Source organism: Lepidochelys olivacea (assembly GCF_965140295.1).
Source record: "Lepidochelys olivacea isolate rLepOli2 genome assembly, chromosome: 8".
Taxonomy (NCBI): Eukaryota; Metazoa; Chordata; order Testudines; family Cheloniidae; genus Lepidochelys; species Lepidochelys olivacea.
The window spans coordinates 20,505,752-20,527,417 of record NC_140418.1 but is presented as its reverse complement, the minus strand read 5'-3'; the positions used below and the strand labels follow the sequence as shown (position 1 = coordinate 20,527,417).

Genomic DNA, 21,666 nt, shown 5'->3' with positions numbered 1-21,666 from the left:
ACAGTTTTTCCTTTGTCTTACTACAAACAGTTGTATGTTTTGTATTTTCACGTCACCAGAGTCCTACTTTGGACAATTTTTTATGCAGAAAAGGGTGTTGGTATTTAACTTGTAAGTAGTGCGTAAAGATAACTTGATTTGCTTTTGATTAGTTATTTGTGTTGTGCTATTTTAGGACCCATTGCCATAAAGTGCAGTACATAAACATAGGGAAACACAGTTCCTGCCCAAGAGAGATTACTGTGTGATCCAGTGTTGTCTTTTTCTGTAGATAATTTGTTGTTTGTGATCAACTCTATCAAACAAGAAATTGTTAATCGAGTGCAGAGTCCTAAAGATGACAGAGGACCCAACATGGAACAGAAGCTTGATGTACTTATTAAAGATACTCTTGGTAAGGAATCAACTTAATCAACCACATACTCGAAAACTGATATATAACAAGTGTTGAGTCCCTTCAGCCTAATATTTCTATAGGAGCAGCTGCCCAATTATCACCGAGCTTTAGCCGTTCTGCTTGGTTACTGACCAACAGCAGGACTTCTGAGTGTTTTGTATTCATTCAAATATGCACATATGTGGGAATAAAAGATCTTAAAGTACATCCCTAACTTTCCTTTCCAGGACTACCTGTAGCTGGTCAAACATCAGAATTTGTGAACCAAGTTTTAGAGAAAACTGCAGAAGGAGACCCCACTGGTGGCCTTGTAGGGCTGCGAATACCAACGTCAAAAGTTTAACAGACATCATTTCACCTAATTTCATTGGTCAGAGCTCTACCTGTGTTAAGTACTCCACTGTAAATTTCATTCTGGTCTGCATGTCAGTTTAGCATTATGTAAACATTTAAAATTAGGTTCCATAGCTGTTTTTTTTTTTTTTTTTTTTAAACAACAATGTAATAGGATAAGTAAGCGCACGATATAAAATGCTTAATTAGCATTTTTGGAGCATAAACCAGTATTACATAGTATTAAAGCTGCTTCAGGCACAAATACAGAGATTAGGTGTTTTTAAACCTAGGACCAGATCATATAATTTGCTTTAGAAGCAAAAACACGTTTTGTGCTTGTGAAAATTTTAGCAAAATGCCGAACATTGTGGCAGGTTTATGCTCTGAGTAAAATAAAAATTTAAGAGGAAGCATTCTTTTGTAAACTGTCAAAGTTTAGTGGGTTTTTTTAGAATTACTGCTTTTTTTTCTTCTAAAAAATAAAACCAGTAAGCTTTCTTTGCACCCATTAACTTGTACATAGTGCACACGGCATTAGAGCTAGTGTGCCATATAAGACTTTAATTTTCTGAGCTTAATATTGTATTTAAATGTCTGTGAAAGTAAGAGGAGGAAAAAAAGTATATTCTTTGTGCCTTGTATTTTGGGGGAGAGCTATAAATATAAGATAGTAAAGTTTTTGTACGATGAAAACCCTGAGGAAAACACAAGATGTATAGATGGTAAGATTATGGGGTTTCATGTATTTGTTCCAGCTCTTACAAATTTTTGAATGTATATAAGAATATGTTGAAAATGTAGATATATGCCACAGAGTCTATGTATTGTATAAAAGATGGCTCTAGAAAATTCAATTTCGGTACTTGGCCGGAAGAAAACAAATACTTGCACATTAATGCGATTGTTTATTTTTGTACCAAAGACAAATGCAACTGATATGGCAAACTGCCAGTCTAAGTAAAGTTTTGCACAGCTTACATGATACTGTACTGAATGTAAAAAAACAAAAAAACAAAAAAGAAAAAAAAATTAAAGGTCAGGGTTAGGGATCTTACTGAACTGTGAATTTTTTTTTTTTGTTTGGGTCCAATTATCTACAGAAGGAGCATTCATACATAATATTATTTTGCTGTTCTAGTTCGCTTCCATAGTAGATAAGTTGATGACCATCTCAAAGTCTCAATCTTTTTTTTTCTCTGCATTTGCTGTAGGAAATGTTTAATATATGTGGATTTTAGTAAGCTATTGGAAAAATAGTTTTCAACTTTGAGAATTTAAAAAAATTATTTAGCTTGTTGTAGGATACTTCCACCAAACAACCAAAATAAAATTATTTTTATTGTAATATGTATATATGTAAAGAGGAAAAAGAGCTACAAATCTAATTCCTTAGTTGCCACTTTTCCAGTTGATGTATTATTATGCATGTGATGTTTCAAAGGATCAGCACAGGCTTAAAACAAAAACAAAATTTATAGTTTTCTTTTATATTTTTGTACAGAAATTTCAAAACTAGCTTCTTCAAACTTATATGTGACTTATTCTTAATTCAGTAGTTTCTGTGATTGGGAAATACTAACACACATTAGTTCTTATTTGCTCCTCTGCTCATAAGAGTTTGCTTTGTTAGTGTTTAGAGTACAAATGAAAAGCTTTATCTCTTGACGAGAAAGTCCTTTATGTCAAGGCAAGATCATTCTCTGGTTTCATGGACCCCTTTTTCTTCCCTTTCCTTTTTATTTAAAGATAATGACAAAACACTGTCTACTGAGAATAGAAATACCAAATACTTTAAAATGTAGCTGCTGGAAAAATGCAAAAAAAAAAAGTCCATGAAGGTTTTCTTTCCACTCCCTTTGGGGAAATCTCTCTCCTTTTATGTAGTTTGGCTAAGTTTGTTTGTACTGTGACTCCTTTTATGTATAGGTAGGGGATTATTTTTATACCTAAACTTTTAGTGTAAGACGGTCTGAATCAAAAGTAGTAAACTAAAGAGTGGAAGATGAAAATGGCAATCCTGCTACATGCTTGTAGTGTGTCCACAACTTATTCTACACCTTGATATTTTGAAAAACTTAAAAGGGTGGAGGGAAGCCAAAATACCACTACTGGACTGTATCACAGAGTTTTTTTCCTTCAAGACTTGTGAAAAAGTACCCAGGACTATCTAGTCAAAATGTAGACAATTCGCTTAAAGGATTTGCAAAACCTGAGCAGGGGACTGTCTTGTTGGTTTGGGGTTTTTTGGGGGTGGGTTTTTGTGTGTGTGGGGTAGGTTGTTTTGTTTGCTTTTTTTCATGTGGCGGGAGGAGAAGCAGCACAGGTTTGTAGCTTCAGAACAGAACATAATGGGTCAGATGCATCCCTGTTGTAATTCTACCAATGCCAAGAGTTACACCAGAGATGCATTTGGCCATTGAAATCTTGACAAAGAATGTCTGTCGTGTAAATTTAAAGTCATGGCTATACTGAGATTTGAAATAATGTTAGTCCTTTCTGGTGTTTAAACATTCACAATGCTAAAAAGGTGCAAACCCTATATCAGAACTGTATAGGCAAGGCAGTATTTCAAAATACGATGACAGTAGTTTTGCGATTAGGTAGGATTTCCATGACAAATTAAACTGACGATAAGGTAGAAAAATGCCCTTTTCTAGCTGCTCAGGAATACTGAGCTAACATCGCTTTATAGCTTTTTATTTTGTCTGAAAACCAGAATATGATTTTGGTCTAGCATTTCAAAAAAGACTTTGAATCTCTTTAGTGGATTCTGTACCCTTGCATTTCAGTGTTTTCTATGTATTATTTTAAGTTAAATAGTTAAAAGCTTTTAAATAGTTGAGCTTTTTAATGTTGACACTTTATTTTGTACCTATTTATATAAGTATGTATATCTTAGAAAAGCACTTTGTTTAAAAAGAAGAAGAAAAAAATTGCGTTTTTATATGATTCCTGCCATTTGCTGCTAACTCTGGGCTGGTCAGAATGCTGCAGCGATACTTGATCTAAATAAAACCTGGCAGTAAAATGTAGAGTAAAGTTAAGACCTTTGCTGGTTTAACTTTATCATAAAGATGACATAGGCAAGCTGTGCAGCTTTACATTTTAACCAGGGGACTCTGTGGCATTTAAACCGTCTAGAAATGGTTGTACTTTAATGCCAGTAACAATCTGCTTCCTCTAGTGTCATTAAAATATATATGTTTAGTGTATTCTTATCACAAACAAATCTTATAAGGGTAAAAATACAAATGTACATGTTCTGTTTTTTGGAAATTGTGGCATGCATTTTTGGATGATCTTTAGAGAATAGTTCTCTAAAGGCTTTCAGCATTCATACATGGTATGTGGAGCTTAATGAAGTCCTTGAATATTTTTGAGTGTAGGCATTGTGAATATTCACTTTAATTCTGTCATCCAAAACCAATTATACATTTTTATTTAATAAAAACTAAAAGCTCATCCTTTTTTCTGATACACTGGATTCTCTAGAATTTGTTTCCATATTAAAGCATGCTGTCAAACTGCTCTTGTTAAGATCTTGTCAGCCTGAATTTGGGTGCCACACTTTTTGAATCAGTATGATGGACTGCGTGTTCTACTGTACCATGTATGATTCTTGTCCGTTCCTATTTCCTTCATGCCAGATTATGATGTGGCTTTATATTGTGCCTTACTTGTACATTTAGAACTAAACGTTTTTATTTTTCATTCCCCTGAACCTGTTAAATCCTTTGACCCTTCTGAAAGCAAAATCAGAACTATGATAAAAGTATCATGAAGGAACTTCAAATGAACCTGATTTCAAATTCTCTTAATAGTCACTTTGTGTTTGTATGGAAGACCAATTTTGAATGGCCTTGGGAGATGGGGGTGCTAGGGCTAAACAAATAAAATAAAAAATATTTTCCACTACATCCCTTCAGCTAATGCTTTCTCTGACTTTCATGAGTTTATCAAAAAAGTTTTCTGACTTATTTTTTGGGGGTCTCTCTCTTAAGTCTCCAGTTAGATGTGGATGTGCTTGATTCTCCTCTCATAGCAGTATAAATCAAAAATAACAACACTGACATCTGTGATATACATTGATGTGAGAATCGGGTCCAGGTGTACTCAGTTCATCAGCTTGAAGTTTAGTAAGCTCTTTTTTCCAGATTAAAAAAATAGCAGTAAAAAGCAAAATTCTTCCTTTATAAAACGCATGGTGGGCCTTTTAAGTAATCTAAAAAGGACCAGACATATTTCTGAAATACAATTCTGCCAGTTTGGATTTCATTTTTAAAATCTATACCATTATCTGATGTTCGCCTTCATTTAATAAAACTGTTAATTTATTCACAAATGTCAAGAATGGATGTGCTTTTATCTTCCATAAATATTTTTAAAACATATAGATAGGTGAAAAATCTTAGTTTTTTAAAAATATCTACTTTCCAGTTGCCTTCAGCAGAAATAGAAAATATAATTTTGTTCCTCAAACTTGCGTAGCAGTCTTCCTGAAATGGTGTTGAGGCATAGCCTATTATGTAATATGAATGTTAGTATCTTTATTTGGCCTTGGGACCTGAATTTCAAGAATGTGTCTAATCATGATTTTTTTATTTTAAAGTTAAAGGTTTCAGTTGGATACCACTAGTTCAGTATGCTACCAGATGAAACCTTGGCTTATTCACAGAGCTGCAGTTCATTTTGTTTACCCTAGGGATCATGCAAAATACATTTCAAATAGTTACTGCTGAAGCGGCTGATTCTTGTTGTAACCATATAAAGGGCATTACCATGTTGAGAAAACACCACTTTTTTTTAATATCCCAGTTTACATTGGAGATATGTCAATGTCCGCATTGCAGAAGTGGCACTCTAGAGTATATTTTTTTCACCGCATCCAAAAACTGAAAGGTACCTTGCTAATGATGTTTGATTTACATTTTACAATAGGCCATGATTTTTAATGGATATAGCATGACCAGGTGCGTGTGCTGAATTTATACCCCTCAGCCTCTTAGACATTCATTAACTTCCACAAAGGCAAATGCTGATTATGCATTTATTAACTGTCTTTCTTTCTATTGAGCAATGGAGCCAAAAATAAAGCCAGATCCATTTAAGACAAATCTCAATTTTATTTTTTAATCTGGACAAAAATCCAAAACTCTTTATTTTAAGCAAGCAATATACTGTATACTGTTGTACTGTATCAGCATTTAAAGATTAAATGGGTTAGGAATACTGGAGAGTTAGATACTTGCATAAGCCAAACTTGGGTGTGTAGAATGGTTAGAGTAGGATTCTCTTGACTTGGACTTTGTAATTACAAATGCATCTTCTATCCCAATACTTCCTTTTTTCCTTTCTCTTCATGACGTTAAAAACCAAAAAAATGTAGTGGTATAAATGTAGCTGCTTTTTGAACCTTTCTTAGAACACTATATTCTACTAACTGCATTTCTGTCGATTTGAACCACCCTTTTCCCCTACCCTTTTTAGAATACTTCATCTGTCTAAAAGATGTCTTGTAGCTCAGTAATTGTGGCTAAAAATGAACTCTAAGGCTGATGGCACATGGTGGATATAGTGAACTGACTGAATGGCAAAAATTAAAATAATTTTTAACAAAACGTGGCAACCTGCTCTGCTTATGCTTGGGGTCATGTTTGTAATGCTGTCCTCAATATTCTGTAGTCAGTTTCCAACTGGAGCTCAGAAAAACTTACTAAAAGTCTTGTGTCTCTGTCAGAAAATAATTTTACCTTGTTAAAAGCATGATCTGTTAAGAGTTGCAATGTTTAATGTTGGTTAATAGTTGTGCAGTTTTCTTTTTAAAGAGGCACAATTAAAATATTGATTTTTGTTTACTCTGTCACCCTGGAGCCCTAGCACTTCTATTCAGATACAAACTCATCAATGTATGCAACATCCTTTGTAATTTAAAATAAAAAATTGTGGAGAAAAAACAGTTCTCAAATTTTTGTGCTTCCCATTTGGTGTGTTCTCTCTCCTGCAGTGCATCAGCGGAGGTGTTGCTTCTATAGTTCTCAGGTAAAATTACTGGGGTTTCCCCTGTAGAATGTTGTACTGACATTACAGGAAACTTGAAGCCCTCTTAAAATATCAGAGTTGGAAGGGACCTCAGGAGGTCATCTAGTCCAACCCCCTGCTCAAAGCAGGACCAATCCCCAATTTTTGCCCCGATTCATAAATGGCCCCCTCAAGGATTGAACTCAAAACCCTGGGTTTAACAGGCCAATGCTCAACCCACTGAGCTATCTCCTTTTCTCCTCTTTCTCCCTTTTGCGCCCCCCCCCCCAATAGAATAGGGACAGCACAATCATAAACAGGGTAAGCTTCTCCCATTGCCCCAGTATCATGCTTCAATATTCCTTTTAGAGAGATGATTACTAGATATGAGGATAATTTAATCTCTATCCCCATTCAGTCCTCGGCATAGTAACAGCAACTTGCTGAAAAGGTGCTTGAGTGATGTGGACAGTTCTCCAGTAAAACCTAGACTGAGACCACCAGGTTATTTTACAAAAGCCACAAAACAACTATGATATGGTCTCTGTGGACTTTGGTCTCTGCTGCCCTTTCAAGGTATGTTTAGCAAACTGCACACTTGAGGCTGGGAGGAACCCCTTTGTGCATGCTAGGATGAGGTGGTGAAAAAGTAGGATCCTGCATCAACACACTCTTCTCTTTTTGTATTCTCAGGTGGAGAGTGTGTAACAGCCATTCCATACCCCTAATCATTTTCGTTGCTTGTCTGAACCTTTTCCAATTCCAATATATCTTTTTTGAGATGAGACGACCACATCTGCGCATAGTATTCAAGATGTGGGCTTACCATGGATTTACATAGAGGCAAGATGATATTTTCTGTTTTATTGTCTATCCAGTGGTGAGCTAGAGCCGGTTCGCACTGGTTCGCACAAACTGGTTGTTAAATTTAGAAGCCCCTCTAAAAGGGCTTCTAAAATTTAACAACCAGCCAAAAGTGGCGCCTTAGGTGCTGACTGTCTGTGGGTGCTCCGGGCGGAGCATGCACGGGGAAAATTTGATGGGTGCAGAGCACCCCGCCCTGCCCTGTGCCTGGCCCCAGCTCCCCTCACCTCCGCTCCGCCTCCTCCCCTGAACGCACCGCCCCGCTCTACTTCTCTGTATCCCCCCCCGTCCCCCTCGCCTTCCCACAAATCAGCTGTTCGCGTGGGAAGCTGGGGCAGGCTGAGAAGCAGGCGGCAGCTTCGCGCTCAGGCCCAGGGAGGTGGAGGCAAGCAGGGGCAGGGGGGCATGAGGAGGGCCGCCCATGCTTCAGCAGGTAACCCGGGGAGGGGGGCACAGGGGAACCGCTCCCCGCCCCCCGCCCCAGCTCACCTCTGCCTCCCTGGGCCTGAGGGCAAAGCCGCCGCCTGCTTCTCAGCCTGCCCCAGCTTCCCGCGCGAACAGCTGATTTGTGGGAAGGCGAGGGGGACGAACAGCTGATTCACAGGAAGCCGGGGGAGGGGGCAGAGAAGCAGAGTGGGGCAGCGCTCTCAGGGGAAGTGGCGGAGCGGAGGTGAGCTGGGGCTGGGCGGAGAGCTGCTGGTGGGTGCTCTGTACCCACCAAATTTTCCCCATGAGTGCTCTAGCCCCAGAGCATCCTCAGAGTCGGCGCCTAAGGCGCCACTTTTGATGTGATCAGTGGGGGGAGTGGCTGCTCCCCCTGCTCTCCCCCTAGCTACGCTCCTCTGCCCCAAGGTGCTAGAGGGACCTGCCAGATGCTTCCTGGGAGCTGCCCCAGGTAAGCACCGCTGGGACTCCCTAGCAGGTCACTCTGGCTCTTAGGGATGGGGTGGAGTGGGATGGGTACCCACTATGGTGGCCCACGAGCCCCTCCTGCCCAGTTCTGGGGGCAGTCAGGGGACGGGAGGAGGGCATCAAGGAATGCGGGGGATTGGATGGGGCAGAAGTCCCCAGGGGGCGGGAGTGGGCAACAACCCCCTTGTGGAGTGAGGAGGGAACCGGTTAAGATTTTGGCAGCTCATCACTGTGTCTAGCCCTTTCTTAATGATTCACAAGATTGTGTTAGCCCTTCTGAAGGACTAATGTAGAAAAATCCCTGCCACAATGCTGGAGCTTTATCATGAGTCTTGCAATCAGTTGTTGTTCTTCAGTTGCTGGCAGCGGCAGGCTGCGTGAGCATGCTCGCTTTAATTTAAAAAACAAGTCTGGTTCAAGTGCTCATGCTTGTTGAGGAAAAAAAAGCTTGAACTTAAAGTCACAGAAAAAGAACAAAGCGGCATAAAGTCCTGTGGCACCTTGTAGACTAACAGACGTCCAGGAGCATAAGCTTGTGGGGGTCGATACCCACTTGGTCAGAGGCACGTAGTGGAAGTTTTCAGAGACAGGTATAAATACGCAAGCAAGAACCTACCTTTTTTTTCCTTTTTTTAAGTGCCTGTTTTTGAAGCCAAGCCCCTGACTCTTTTTTTTTTGTGGGGGGGGGCGGCATCTGACTCATGACTGGCCTGGAAGTGGCAATATCAAGATTTTGAAACTTCAGTGTCTGGACACAAAGTGGCACCGCCCCCTGGGCCCTGCTCCTGCCGCCCACAACCTTGGGGCAGCGGTCACAGGCAGGTCCCGCCCTGGGACCAGGGAAGGAGGCTCTGTATTCGCTTCCCATGCCCTGGGCCGACAGGGCGCGGCCACTAGAGGGCGGGGGTTGCGTTTTGATTTTGATCCCTCTACCTCCCCGTAGTTCGCAAGATGGCGGCGGCCGGGGACGTGCCCGTGAGGGTCTGTAACCAGGAGATTGTCAAATTCGACTTGGAGATTAAAGCGGCGGTGCAGGTACCGTCATCCGCAGCCCCCGGGCCCATTTCCTGCGCCCCTTCAGACACCAACCCCTCCACCCCGCCCGGCACCTTCCTGAAGAGGGGCCAGCGCCCCCTGGCCCCTGCCCAGTCCGGCTCCCTACTCTCCCGCCACCGCGCCCCCACCCCGGGGCAGATGGGTCGGTCTGTGTGTGGGGGGGGGGGTCACCCGGGGGCAGCTGGGCCCAGCGCCCGGCCCTCCCGCCCCAGCCGGGGGGGTCACCGCTGGGGAGTTCGCTCCGCGCCCCGCCCTCCCACCACACCCCTCCCAGTAGGTGGATGGCTCACCGCTGGCAGCTGAGCTCAGCCCGCTGCCCTCCTGCCACATCCAGGGCGGGTGTGTCGCCTCTGGGGAGTTGGCGCAGTGCCCTGACCTCTTCCCAGTCCAGACACCTCTCCCAAGGACTTGATCCTTCCCCGCCCACCACCTAGGGTCTTTGCAAACAGATACATGAGCGCATGTCTCTGTGAACCTCTCTGCCATGGTCATGTCCCTTGGAGGCTTTGGAGAGCTGGCATTTAGGAGCCTGCAGGTCTTATGTGGAAGGGAAGTAGAAATGTTAGTTTAATTCTCTGGTGCCTGGTCCTCAGATGTGCCCAGGCTAACTGATTTTCCCAAACTGTGCCAGTTCTGCCCCACTAAAAGGTTAATAGAGCATTTCAAAACCACTGCCTGTGTGTTTGTGCAGTGCCTAGTGCAATGGGCCCTGTGTCCCTGGTGAAAAACCAAACCAAACCATAATACTGATAATGTTCACATCAACCCCAAAGAGGAATCCCCTTCTTCATCTTCACATTCCCCACAAATTGAAAAGTCCTACGTTTCTGCCTGTATGCCATTCAGCAGACACCCTTCTCAAAAATTAATTAAATAAATTAATAAGCAAATTAAATTACATTACCCATCAATGGCTTCTAACCTGTCTGTTATTTCTTTTAGGATATCAGTGATTGTCAAGGGCCCTTAAGTGTGCTTACAGAATTAAATGCCAGAGTAAAGGAAAAGTTTCAACATTTACGTCTCAGAATACAGGTGAGGCATAACATAACGACAAAAATGAGATGCTGGCAGGTAACAGTAACGGTGTTAATGGTGCTTCGTAATAGGGTTTGCCTGGGTTTTCTAGAGAAACAGAAGTTTTATTTGCCTGTGTGTTAGGTAGAATGAAGGTTAAAATGTATCAGGGTGACACTGCAGTACTAGTATCTTGGAGCCATTTATAAACCGTAATATTGAGAATTTCTAATTGTTTATGTATTGAGCATAATAAGTAAAAATCGTTAATTCTGGGGTCTCATCCCACAAATATGTGTCTTGCAAGTATACCTTCCTTCGCAATTGATGGAGTCTAAGATGACAAGTTCTGCAGAAATTAAATTTACTTTTAAAGGAAAAATTAAATTCCTAAACACTAGTTACAGTGGTAACCTTCCAAATGGGCTGATACTCATAGCTTTCTCTAAAATCAGAAGAGGAAAATTGGCATGATTCTTGTCACTTCCATTGTTGCCAATAGTCTGCTGAAAAGCAGTAGTGAAGTTAACCTGCCAGTCTACTTATTGCTCTGTGTTCTCTGGCTGATGTGAAAGTATGTTGACTCTTGTCTTGTTATTGGGGTCGTTCAAGAGCCAACTGGTTAGGATGCACATGACGAGTCATTCTAAACTAATCTAGATCCAAACCAAGGGTATCAGCAGTATCAAGTTAGTTATCCTCTCTGGTGGAGAAAAAAGTAATGATTGTAGATGGTGGCAGCTTATGCTCAGATTTTAGTATGTCTGCTTTTATATTGAAGGAGCTTGAGCAGATGGCTAAGGAACGAGATAAAGAATCAGAGAAACAAGCTTTACTCCAAGAAGTAGAGAACCATAAAAAACAAATGCTCAGGTAGGTAAAGATGGTGACAGTATGTACGGACTCTTCATTTAATCGTACACACTTAGGATCTCAAAGCACTTTACAAAAGTGGGTGAGCTTCATTACCCTCATATTACAGATGGGGTCACCTAGGTCAGTGGTTTTCAAACTGTGGGTCGTGACCCAGTACTGGGTCATGGAATGTAAGGTATTGGGTCGTGGCAGCTCTGGTCAGCACTGCTGACTGGGCCATTGAAAGTCCCGTCAGTGGTGCTGCCCTGCTAAGACAGGCTAGTCCCTACCTCTTCTGACACCACGCTGCGCCCCAGAAGCGGCCAGCAGCAGGTCCGGCTCCGAGGCAGGAGGCCACGGGGCTCCGTGCACTGCCCCCATGCCGAGCACTAGCTCCGCACTCCCATTGGGCAGGAACTGCTTGCACACCTCTGCTTAGGAGCTGGACCTGTACGGACAGAATCCAATGCACCGCTACAGACTAGGGACCGAATGGCTAGGCAGCAGTTCTGCGGAAAAGGACCTAGGGGTGACAGTGGACGAGAAGCTGGATATGAGTCAGCAGTGTGCCCTTGTTGCCAAGAAGGCCAATGGCATTTTGGGATGTATAAGTAGGGGCATAGCAAGCAGATCGAGGGACATGATCGTTCCCCTCTATTCGACATTGGTGAGGCCTCATCTGGAGTACTGTGTCCAGTTTTGGGCCCCACACTACAAGAAGGATGTGGATAAATTGGAGAGAGTCCAGCGAAGGGCAACAAAAACGATTAGGGGTCTAGAACACATGATTTATGAGGAGAGGCTGAGGGAGCTGGGATTGTTTAGCCTGCAGAAGAGAAGAATGAGGGGGGATTTGATAGCTGCTTTCAACTACCTGAAAGGGGGTTCCAGAGAGGATGGCTCTAGACTGTTCTCAATGGTAGCAGATGACAGAACGAGGAGTAATGGTCTCAAGTTGCAGTGGGGGAGGTTTAGATTGGATATTAGGAAAAACTTTTTCACTAAGAGGGTGGTGAAACACTGGAATGCGTTACCTAGGGAGGTGGCAGAATCTCCTTCCTTAGAGGTTTTTAAGGTCAGGCTTGACAAAGCCCTGGCTGGGATGATTTAACTGGGAATTGGTCCTGCTTCGAGCAGGGGGTTGGACTAGATGACCTTCTGGGGTCCCTTCCAACCCTGATATTCTATGATTCTATGACCTGCCGCTTCCAGAGTGCAGCACAGTCTGCGGTGCCTGGACAGGTGGGAAGCCTGCCTCTGCACCCTGGCTGCGCCACTGACCGGGAGCCACCAGAGATAAACCCGCACCCCAACCCTGAGCCCCACCCCTCATCCACAGCCCCATCCCAGACCCGGCACCCCCAGCCCAGAGCCCTGACCCCCTCCCACACCCCAAACCCCTGCCCAGAGCCCCCTCCCACACCTCAAACCTCTCATCCCCAGCTCTGTTGGGTCGCGGGAATCAACAATTTTCTTCAACTGGGGTGCCAGAAAAAAAGTTTGAAAACCACACCTAGGGGAAGTGACTTGCACAAGGTCACCGAGTAAATCAATGATAGAGTCAAAAATAGAGTTCAGATCTCCTGAAGCACAGTCTCTTGTTCTAATCTCCGAGTTGTGTTTTTTATATATATATATTACCTTTCTGTCAAATAGAATTGTTTGAATAGTTATTCTTGACGACACTCAGAACAGGGATGGAATGTAATTAGATTTTCAACAGCTTGCACGATAATCTTCCTTGCCTTGCTCTCTAAACATACAGAAGAGGAGAAATGTATGAGGGAATGGGATATTTCTACTCTTAGCATGATGTAGAAGTAGGTTTCAGAGTGGTAGCCGTGTTAGTCTGTATCAGCAAAAACAACGAGGAGTCCTTGTGGCACCTTAGAGACTGACAAATTTATTTGGGCATCAGCTTTCGTGGGCTAGAACCTACTTCATGCATCTGATGAATTGGGTTCTAGCCCACGAAAGCTTATGCCCAAATAAATTTGTTAGTCTCTAAGGTGCCACAACGACTGCTCATTGCTTTTATGTAGAAGTAGTTCACATAATATATTTTACATGTTGATTGTTACTGGTAAGCAGGTGGGATGTTGTTGGGGTGTGGTATTTATTTGTGCCCAACTGCCTTGTATCTGGCTGGCACCTGAAAATCTTTCTAGCTTTGCGAACTGTCGCCATCATTCTAAAACATTGTACACTTGTGATTTCAGCAATCAGACAGCTTGGAGAAAGGCAAATCTAGCTTGCAAAATTGCTATAGACAACTCTGAGAAAGATGAACTGCTGCAAAGAGGAGACCCATTAAGACAAAGGTACTAAATCTTTCCTTTGTAATTAGAGAATTTAAACAATAGATGCTGTATCCAGTTATTCTAAAAAGAAATAGTAATACATTGTGTGTGTGTGTACGTACTGTAAACTACATGGTTCCATTTAGAAAGTGGGTCCTTTTATTGACACCTATTACCTTCTGTGTAAATAAAGGTGTGGTTGATTTGTAATATTCAGTTAAACTGTACATTCTCCCACTTTTGTTAGGAAGGGGGAAACTGTTAAGACTGCTCCAAAGTTTGTGTGGTTTACATCAAGTGTATCATAGACATAAAGTACAAGTTACAAATCTGCCTGATATTATTTCACACCAAGAATTGGATTGTTTTATATAATTTGTGAATTAAACACTTGTCTTATTTAATCGGCGAGGAACATCAAACTGGGTATAAAAGGTAACAAAGCAGTGGCTTTAATCACTGTTTCCATATTGTGTCATGAAATAGTATATTTGTGGATCAGCATCTGATGACACTGGGACCCCTTCTCTCAGCCACTGCCTAGTAACTGTCTCAGGGGCTGCTGCTCTAAAATTCAGTGACTTTGGGCTTTAGTGAGGATTTTGGGTGCACATTCAAATCAACTACCTCATTTGAATGAGCACATTAAAATAATGTGTTTATGTGCTTTGTACATCTGAAGGCGACTATGGTTGGTGCCAAATTCCAGCTCTAAACACCCTATTACTATCAGAAGCAGCAAGCATCGAACACCCCAGAGATGTGATTTTATTCCTTGCCATTTTATTTTTCCTTTCTTCCTTCAGAAAAACCACAAAGGAAAGCCTGGCAGAGAATGCAAGTAAAATTACAGAGAACCTGATGGGCATTAGCAGAATGATGTCTCAGCAGGTCCAGCAGAGTGAGGAGACCATGCATACGCTAGGTACAGATGCAACCCAAGTCTTTGGTTATGGATTATAAAAATTTGATTGAAATTAATAGGCAGCAGGTTTAAAACAACCAAAAGGAAGTACTTCTTCACACAACACACAGTCAGTCTGTGGAACTCATTGCCAGGGGATGTTATGAAGGCCAAAACTATCACAGAGTTCAAAAAAGAATTAGATAAGTTTGTGGAGGATAGGTCTATCAATGGCTGTTAGCCAGGGTGGTCAGGGATGCGATTCCATGCTCTGGGTGTCCCTAGCCTCTGATTGCCAGAAGCTCGGAGTGGACAACGGGATGGATGAGTTGATGATTGCCTGTTCTGTTCATTCCCTCTTAAGCAACAGGCATTGGCCACTGTTGGAAGACAGGATACTGGGCTAGATGGACATTTGGTCTGACCCAGTATGACTGTTCTTATGTATAGGATTATTGCACTAGTCTTTTGCCTCTGGAGACCTGGGTTCAGACCTGTTTTAAAGGAGAATGATGCTCTATTCCTAGAGGTGACTCTTCCAGGATAGAGTGAGGAAAATTGGCAGGGTGCAGTGGAAACTTGCACTGCGCTGCTCATGATGAACTTATTTTGCAGATACTTAGACGACTTCTGTTGCAGGACTTTCAGTCAGTACCTGTCATCAGAACTAACATTTTCACACAAAACAGAGAATAACAACTGGCTGTGGCTTGGAGTTATATTTCAGACCATCCTCCTGACTGGTGGCGAGTTTTGTAAAATCGTCTAAGAAAAAGAAGAAAGAGGAAGAAGCTGATTGGAGACTCTTGGTTCTGTGTAAAATCTTTTCTGTGATATGAGATCACTGACATTCCACAGCAAATTTGATGGCAAAGCAACAATGTCAGGGACAGTTTGTTTGCCATTATTTTATACTGTTTTCCTAGCATACATGGTGTCATATCAAAGAAATACAAAAATATGATGTGTGGGTGTGTCTGTATAAATAGAGAGACATACCCACACATAGAAGGAAGTTTAACATGGATACAAGAAGATTGCTTTTACCCAGCCCTCCAGCTGGGTTGACTAAGGCAGGACGAGATCAAGTGATTTGTACCCAAGGTCACATGCTGTGTCAGTAATGCATCTAGGACTAGGAACCCAGGACTTGGCCAGCTCTTTCCTTTAGATCCTAGAACAATAAATCAAGTGGGCTGTCAAAATTGGTGATTCATGAACCATTTAGAAGTCGGATGTGTGCCAGCTGGGCCTCTTATATTTGCTGTGCTTGGAGAGAGAAAGAAAGAGAGTGGGATTTAAAGGATAGGTTAGATAATGCAACTTTCTCTCCCTCACTGTCTACCCCCATCTGGAGATGGCAGCTGTGCACAGTTCCTGCACACAGAAAAAGTATGTTTCTTTTCCTTTTAAATAAGACAGATTTGGCAGTCACTCTGTCACCCATTTTCTGGCTAAATAGTGCTTACAGTTTGTCATGGGAGGAGCTATCAAAGATTGTCTGCTGTGAGAAAACCAGCTGTGGATTTTGAGTCTGTAGTTAGAATTTTAACATCTAAAAAATAACAGTCCTTTTTCCAGTATTTGATTGTGGAGCAAGGAAGCCATGCTTTGTCACTAACCATGGGAAACAACAACTATTTTCCCTTTGCCACTTGGATAAAGGACCTTTCTTTAAGGATGGGACATCAGAGTTTGTGATATGATGGATTATGATAATATTTCTTTCATAAGATATTGCATGCTCATATGAGTGAACAGCACATTTGAAGTTTGACCTTTCTTTATTCATTTAGCTCTGTACAAATTCAGCTGCATTTTCTCAGCTACAGGATGTGGATTGTGCAAGAAAATGGAGACTCGGGCTTCTGCTTTTCATTATTTAGTAATATGAAGAGAGAATTGTTTTGCAAAAACACAAACTAAAAAGCCCCTGTATGCCATGTCATTATTTTGTTGTATTCTCAAACAAACTCTTTGTTCAATGGAGTCCAGCTAATACCCTCACCCTAAGATTAGAATTTTTACAGAGAAATTGTACATTTTTAAAAAAGAAAGCCAAATGTTAAAATGTTTGGAAGTGAACCATTAAGGGATCTGTTGAGGCCCTGACTGCTTCATCACTCTTCCTGACTTTCATCGAATTACTGTCCTGGCTCAGAGGGACACTTCTAGTGGTGAGAGAGCACTTCGGTTTCCATGACCATACTCAGATGCTGGCCTACACTGAAGTTGCCAGTAATGGTGCCAGTTGTGATGGCAGTTTCTCTCTAGTAAGAATGGAGCTGAATCCACCAAACTTGTTTCACACAGATCTCAAAAGGCAATGACTTCTGTTCACAAGTGACCTGAACTAGATTTGATGATCCAGTAATCTAAGCATGAATGGTCCTGCATCCTGTTACCAGATCTGCAAACCATCCAGCCCTCCTAGTTTCTTTTGCTTTGTGTTTTTTTCCAAGGCATATTAGGGCTCCTGTGTGGTGAAAGATTCTGCAGGAACATGATCTGCATTGATGTTACCGCTAGTCAGACTAACCCGTGGGGGTGAAACTATATGTAGTTTCCTTTATGCATGTTTCCATTGTAAGATGCTTTGAAGCACACTCAGCTGAAACTTTACACTTTCTCATTTCAGCCAATTCTTCACGAACCATCCTGGATGCGAATGAGGAATTTAAGTCCATGTCGGGGACAATACAGTTGGGACGAAAGCTCATTACAAAGTACAACCGCAGAGAACTGACGGATAAGCTGCTCATTTTTCTCGCCCTGGCCTTATTTTTGGCCACTGTGCTCTACATCCTGAAAAAGAGACTCTTTCCATTTTTGTAAAATTCCAAAGCACATGGACCACCAAATATTATGAAAGACCAGAAAGAGAGATGGGGTAATAATAATAAGGGTCGGTGTAACTGGTTTCCAGCACTGTTCTAGCTGAAAGAGGGTTAGAGCAGACAGGTCTTTATATGGTATAAATGGAGTACAATACCTGGCTAAGATATCAAGCAAGCTTGCTCGCACAGATAGGGGCCGGAGCAGAAAGAATGAGGTGGACAGAAGTAACACCCTTGTCTCTGCTGGCTTGGGGAAACAGAGAAGCAGTTGGTGATCATGGCAGGTGCTAGTCTTAATTTTCAACCCTTCTCCCATCTCAGCATGAAATGACCTGTTACTTAACAGTCTGATCAGGAGGTGCCTTATCAGCTGCATGTAAGATGATGAGGAATGTGAGGAGAGAAAAGAGGATGGAAGCAAATAAAAAAACCCAAACTTAGATACATTCCTTTAATCAACTATTTATAGTGTCTGCGTAAATTGAGTCTTATTTAAACGGAGGAATTACACCTGTATTGAAGGAACCGAATTGTATATACAAGGTCTGTCTTACTTTAAAACTGAATCTGCCTTTGACTTACAAAGATGGCTGCTGCAGGAATGAAATTAAATAAGTAGCTTTAGAATGAAAACTGTCATGCCACCTTTTCACAAGGCGAGTTCCAAATGTAGTCTTATAATATGGGAAATACATCTTGTGCCTTCTTGAGGCCAAAGTTACTGTGTTTCTTTGAGAATGTAGTTCAGATATATTCTGTGGCTTCCTTTCAGGTCTGCACTTGGAGGACTCCAGTTGATATTTGAGTAGAAAGGCCCATTTGCCTTGATTCAGCACAGCTTTGTGATGCTGACATTTCCTCACTGCTGGATAGAGAATTCCTGCCATACTGTTAGTGTAAGAGGCATAGGAATGTATTTCATATGATCAATTCCTAAGGAGTACTGTGAAGTTACAGAAAAGGGATTTCAGTTGGGGATACAAAAAGAACTTAGAAAAACCATAGCAAAAAATTATACATTTCTTAACATGAACCCTAGAGATCGCTTGGAGTAGATCTTTGGTCATCATTACATCTCTTGAAATTTGAAAAAGAATTTTGTATTGATCAAAAGACCAAAGCAAAAACAAGTCTCTATTATAGCTCTTCTTACTGGTGCAATATTTTATTAAAAGCACATTGTCAAGGAAATTTTTCTGTAGTCTTTTGTCTTAGTTTCCCTTTATATATTTCCTCTTAATATTTACATCTTCAGAGTGCTGGCAACTTGTACATTTTCAAATGTTTCTTCCTTCCTCCTATAGTTTGACCTTTTTTGATTGGCAAACTTGAGTTGCCTTCCCCTCCCCTGTGTTTTGAATGAAATAACAATAAACGTGTTTGTTTGGTTTAACAGCACCATTATCAATATGCAGTACTCTGTGTAGCACCTTCTTATACCGAAAGAACTGTGAGCTGAACCTTCAACTGATGTCTGTGTAGCTCTAGGAAAAATATTTAACTGCTGCCTTAGCACCAGTAGGAACACCTGAAATGCTGGGTTTGTGCGGGGGTGTCTAAAACTGGTGGCTATTATAAAAAAAAATCAGTTGTTTAGAAGTTAAGTTAAATAAAAAACAAGGCCCTTCTAAATAGAATCCAGATGATACTTCCAGTTACATTTCAGTATTTTAGAGGATACCAGATTTTTGGCTAGACATCCCTTTAAAGGTTAGGTTCCATTTGGGAAAGAGGAAGTGGCACTAACTCCTCAAGGTGGTCCTGTCTTGTAAAATTCCCTTATTAGATCTTATCAGGTGGCATAATTCCCCCTTTTTGCCATCTGTCGACATGGGTTTGAGTTTGTTAAGAAGTAGGATGTAATGAGGGTGGACCAAAGTATATTATTATGATTTAAGCCAATGCCTATACACAGTTGCCATGGTGAGCAGGTACTGCCAACAGGGTATAGGAGCTATAATCTTTCATCAGCAGCTCCGAAAATAGAGGCCTCTAGGTGATGAGTTGAAAGAGCTGTTGCCAGTCCTTCATAGGGAGAAAAAGAAGTGATAACTATGCCAGCAGCTCTCCTGTTACATCCAGCAGAGGGCAGTAGTGCGTGCACATATAATGAGCCTTTCTTAAGAGGGGAATCATGAACTGTTTTTCATCCAGTCAGATCCCTTCTGTCTCTTATCCAGGCATTTATACACCATCCATCTATCTAGTGTATGGTATTTTATATTATTCCTTACTGGGGTAGTTGACTTGAAGCTTCCCAACTATAACTGCATCCTAGGGAACCCAAAATTTAGAACAAAGTGATGGTAAGAATGTTCCATTCCTGAATAAAGGAGAAAATTCTTCATTTTCATCACAATTAGATGTATTTTTTTTATACAGTAAATAGTTAAAAGTACCATAAGGCTGCTTTTATATGTTTTATTAAAGGAGTTCTCATGAGCAGATTGAGGTTTGGTTCTTTTGGGCAGTAAAGGAAAGCATGAACTATTGTATTCTGTATGTAGAAGCATCAAAAATGTATACAACATCACAACTAAATGAAAGTGGTCTCTGTCCTTGACATTGAAAAGCACTGCTTAAATATAGTATGTTCTAGTTGATCCTCTGTGCTGCAGAGTGTTTGACTTCTGAATTAGTAATGCATTACCATCTTATACACATTTAAAGAAGTCAAAAGAATTCTCCCTTCCAGCCTGCTAAATTTCTGGACCAGCTGTAGCAGTTTTGCTTTATTGATTTGACTTGCTTTGGGAGAAATGGTCTCGTGTTCTAAAAGCACAGTGTCTGCAGGTGGTCAAACGTTACAGCTGATTCAATGTTTCCTTCCTAATGTGAGAGCAGTATAAAAATAGATCGCTCTTAATCTCTGAGATAGTGGAATGCTGAGCAGACAGTAGAGCCATGCTGTAAGTAATGATGGAGTGCAACTGTCCCTGCAGGAAGTTTGTGGTTTATCTGCTTTGCCCTCTCAGTACAGAAGATAAATGTTTCTTATAAAAGAAATGGCCTCCGCAGGGCACTGTGGGATTCAATAACTTCTGTTTTATAAGGAGTTCAGACTTTCCTGATGGAGATTGAAAATGTAGCAATTTAGTAAAAATCCATTGTTAAATGCATCTTTTCCTGTTTCTCTGTTGGCTTTGTGACTTAATATTACTGAGTTATAGATCCCAGAAGTAGGTAACTAGAATATCATAGGAATAAAAAAATGGCCGACTCTACAATTATGAGCCCTTTCCATGACATTAGCTTTCATTTTTAAAAAAAGTTTCTATTCTTTTTTTACTGTGAAAATAGTTGCCCTCCCTCTGTAAATCAGTATTAGATTTGTAGTCCCCAGAAACAGGGGGATTTATACTAGTGCAAAATGGTCATACGGCAGCCATGAACTAGACCCTTTGAGAGAGAGTGAGCTAGCACATGATCTGCCCTTTGCCCCAAGTCTTCTCCTGTTATGCCATTCCCTCACTGCTTGATTTCCAAGAACTTTTATTCTACAGACCATCAAGAATGGTGCCAGACCACTAATGGACTACAAACTATACAATAAGAATATTATTGATGTAATATTAAGGTGGAATGTAATGCTCTCCAGAAGTGTGGAATGAAGTCATTATATTCCAAATCATCACAATTTAGGTGATAATTAGAGGAGGCCTTTCCGCAGTAACAAACCTATGGAACAGCTCAGCTTTGGCTTCCCCAAAGGCTATGACTAGAACAATGACACTCAAGACAGTGAAAATTAAATCCTTTTGGGGACATAAAATGTGATTTACTTATGCACTGTACATGGCACCTAGGTACTATGGTGGGCACTTAGCATTACAAAAATAAAGAGATATATGTAATAGAAATGGGTCAGATGCACTCCTGTAATTTAGACTGTCTGCCACAAGATGTGTATCAGTCACTGTAAGCTGGCAGCATGACTTACTGTAGTCAAGCTTTTTCTTCAAGAAACAGTGTTTCTGATAAGAAATTGAAGCCAGTTAACCTGAGCAAAAGCTAAATAGAAAAGCTCCCTAGAGTTTAACCCACTCCTTTGGCCCTGGCTATGGAGGCCTATCTATCCAAAAGCATTGTCTTTCCTCAGTGTAACAGGGTGGCTTGTGATTGGGCTGAAGAGTCTGGGGCTAAGCCAGCCCTTACTACAAGATGAGACTG

General features: G+C 41.3%; 2 protein-coding genes across 2 annotated transcripts in view; both read left to right on the top strand.

The window, feature by feature from the left end:
* CREBRF (CREB3 regulatory factor) overlaps positions 1–911 on the top strand; it is a 31,146-nt gene extending 30,235 nt beyond the window's left edge. Inside the window, exons 9-10 of the mRNA XM_084635675.1 lie at positions 272–394; positions 625–911. Of these exons, the coding sequence (XP_084491801.1) occupies positions 272–394; positions 625–740 (239 nt within the window). The 3' untranslated portion in view covers positions 741–911. The remainder of the gene's footprint in view (positions 1–271; positions 395–624) is intronic.
* Positions 912–9,444: 8,533 nt separating this feature from the next.
* On the top strand, positions 9,445–18,906 carry BNIP1 (BCL2 interacting protein 1). The gene is made up of 6 exons (XM_084636527.1): positions 9,445–9,562; positions 10,526–10,618; positions 11,382–11,473; positions 13,675–13,776; positions 14,562–14,680; positions 17,298–18,906. The coding sequence occupies exons 1-6, from the start codon at positions 9,479–9,481 to the stop codon at positions 17,492–17,494; spliced, it is 687 nt and encodes a 228-aa protein (XP_084492653.1). The 5' UTR covers positions 9,445–9,478; the 3' UTR covers positions 17,495–18,906.
* The last annotated feature ends 2,760 nt before the right edge of the window (positions 18,907–21,666 follow it).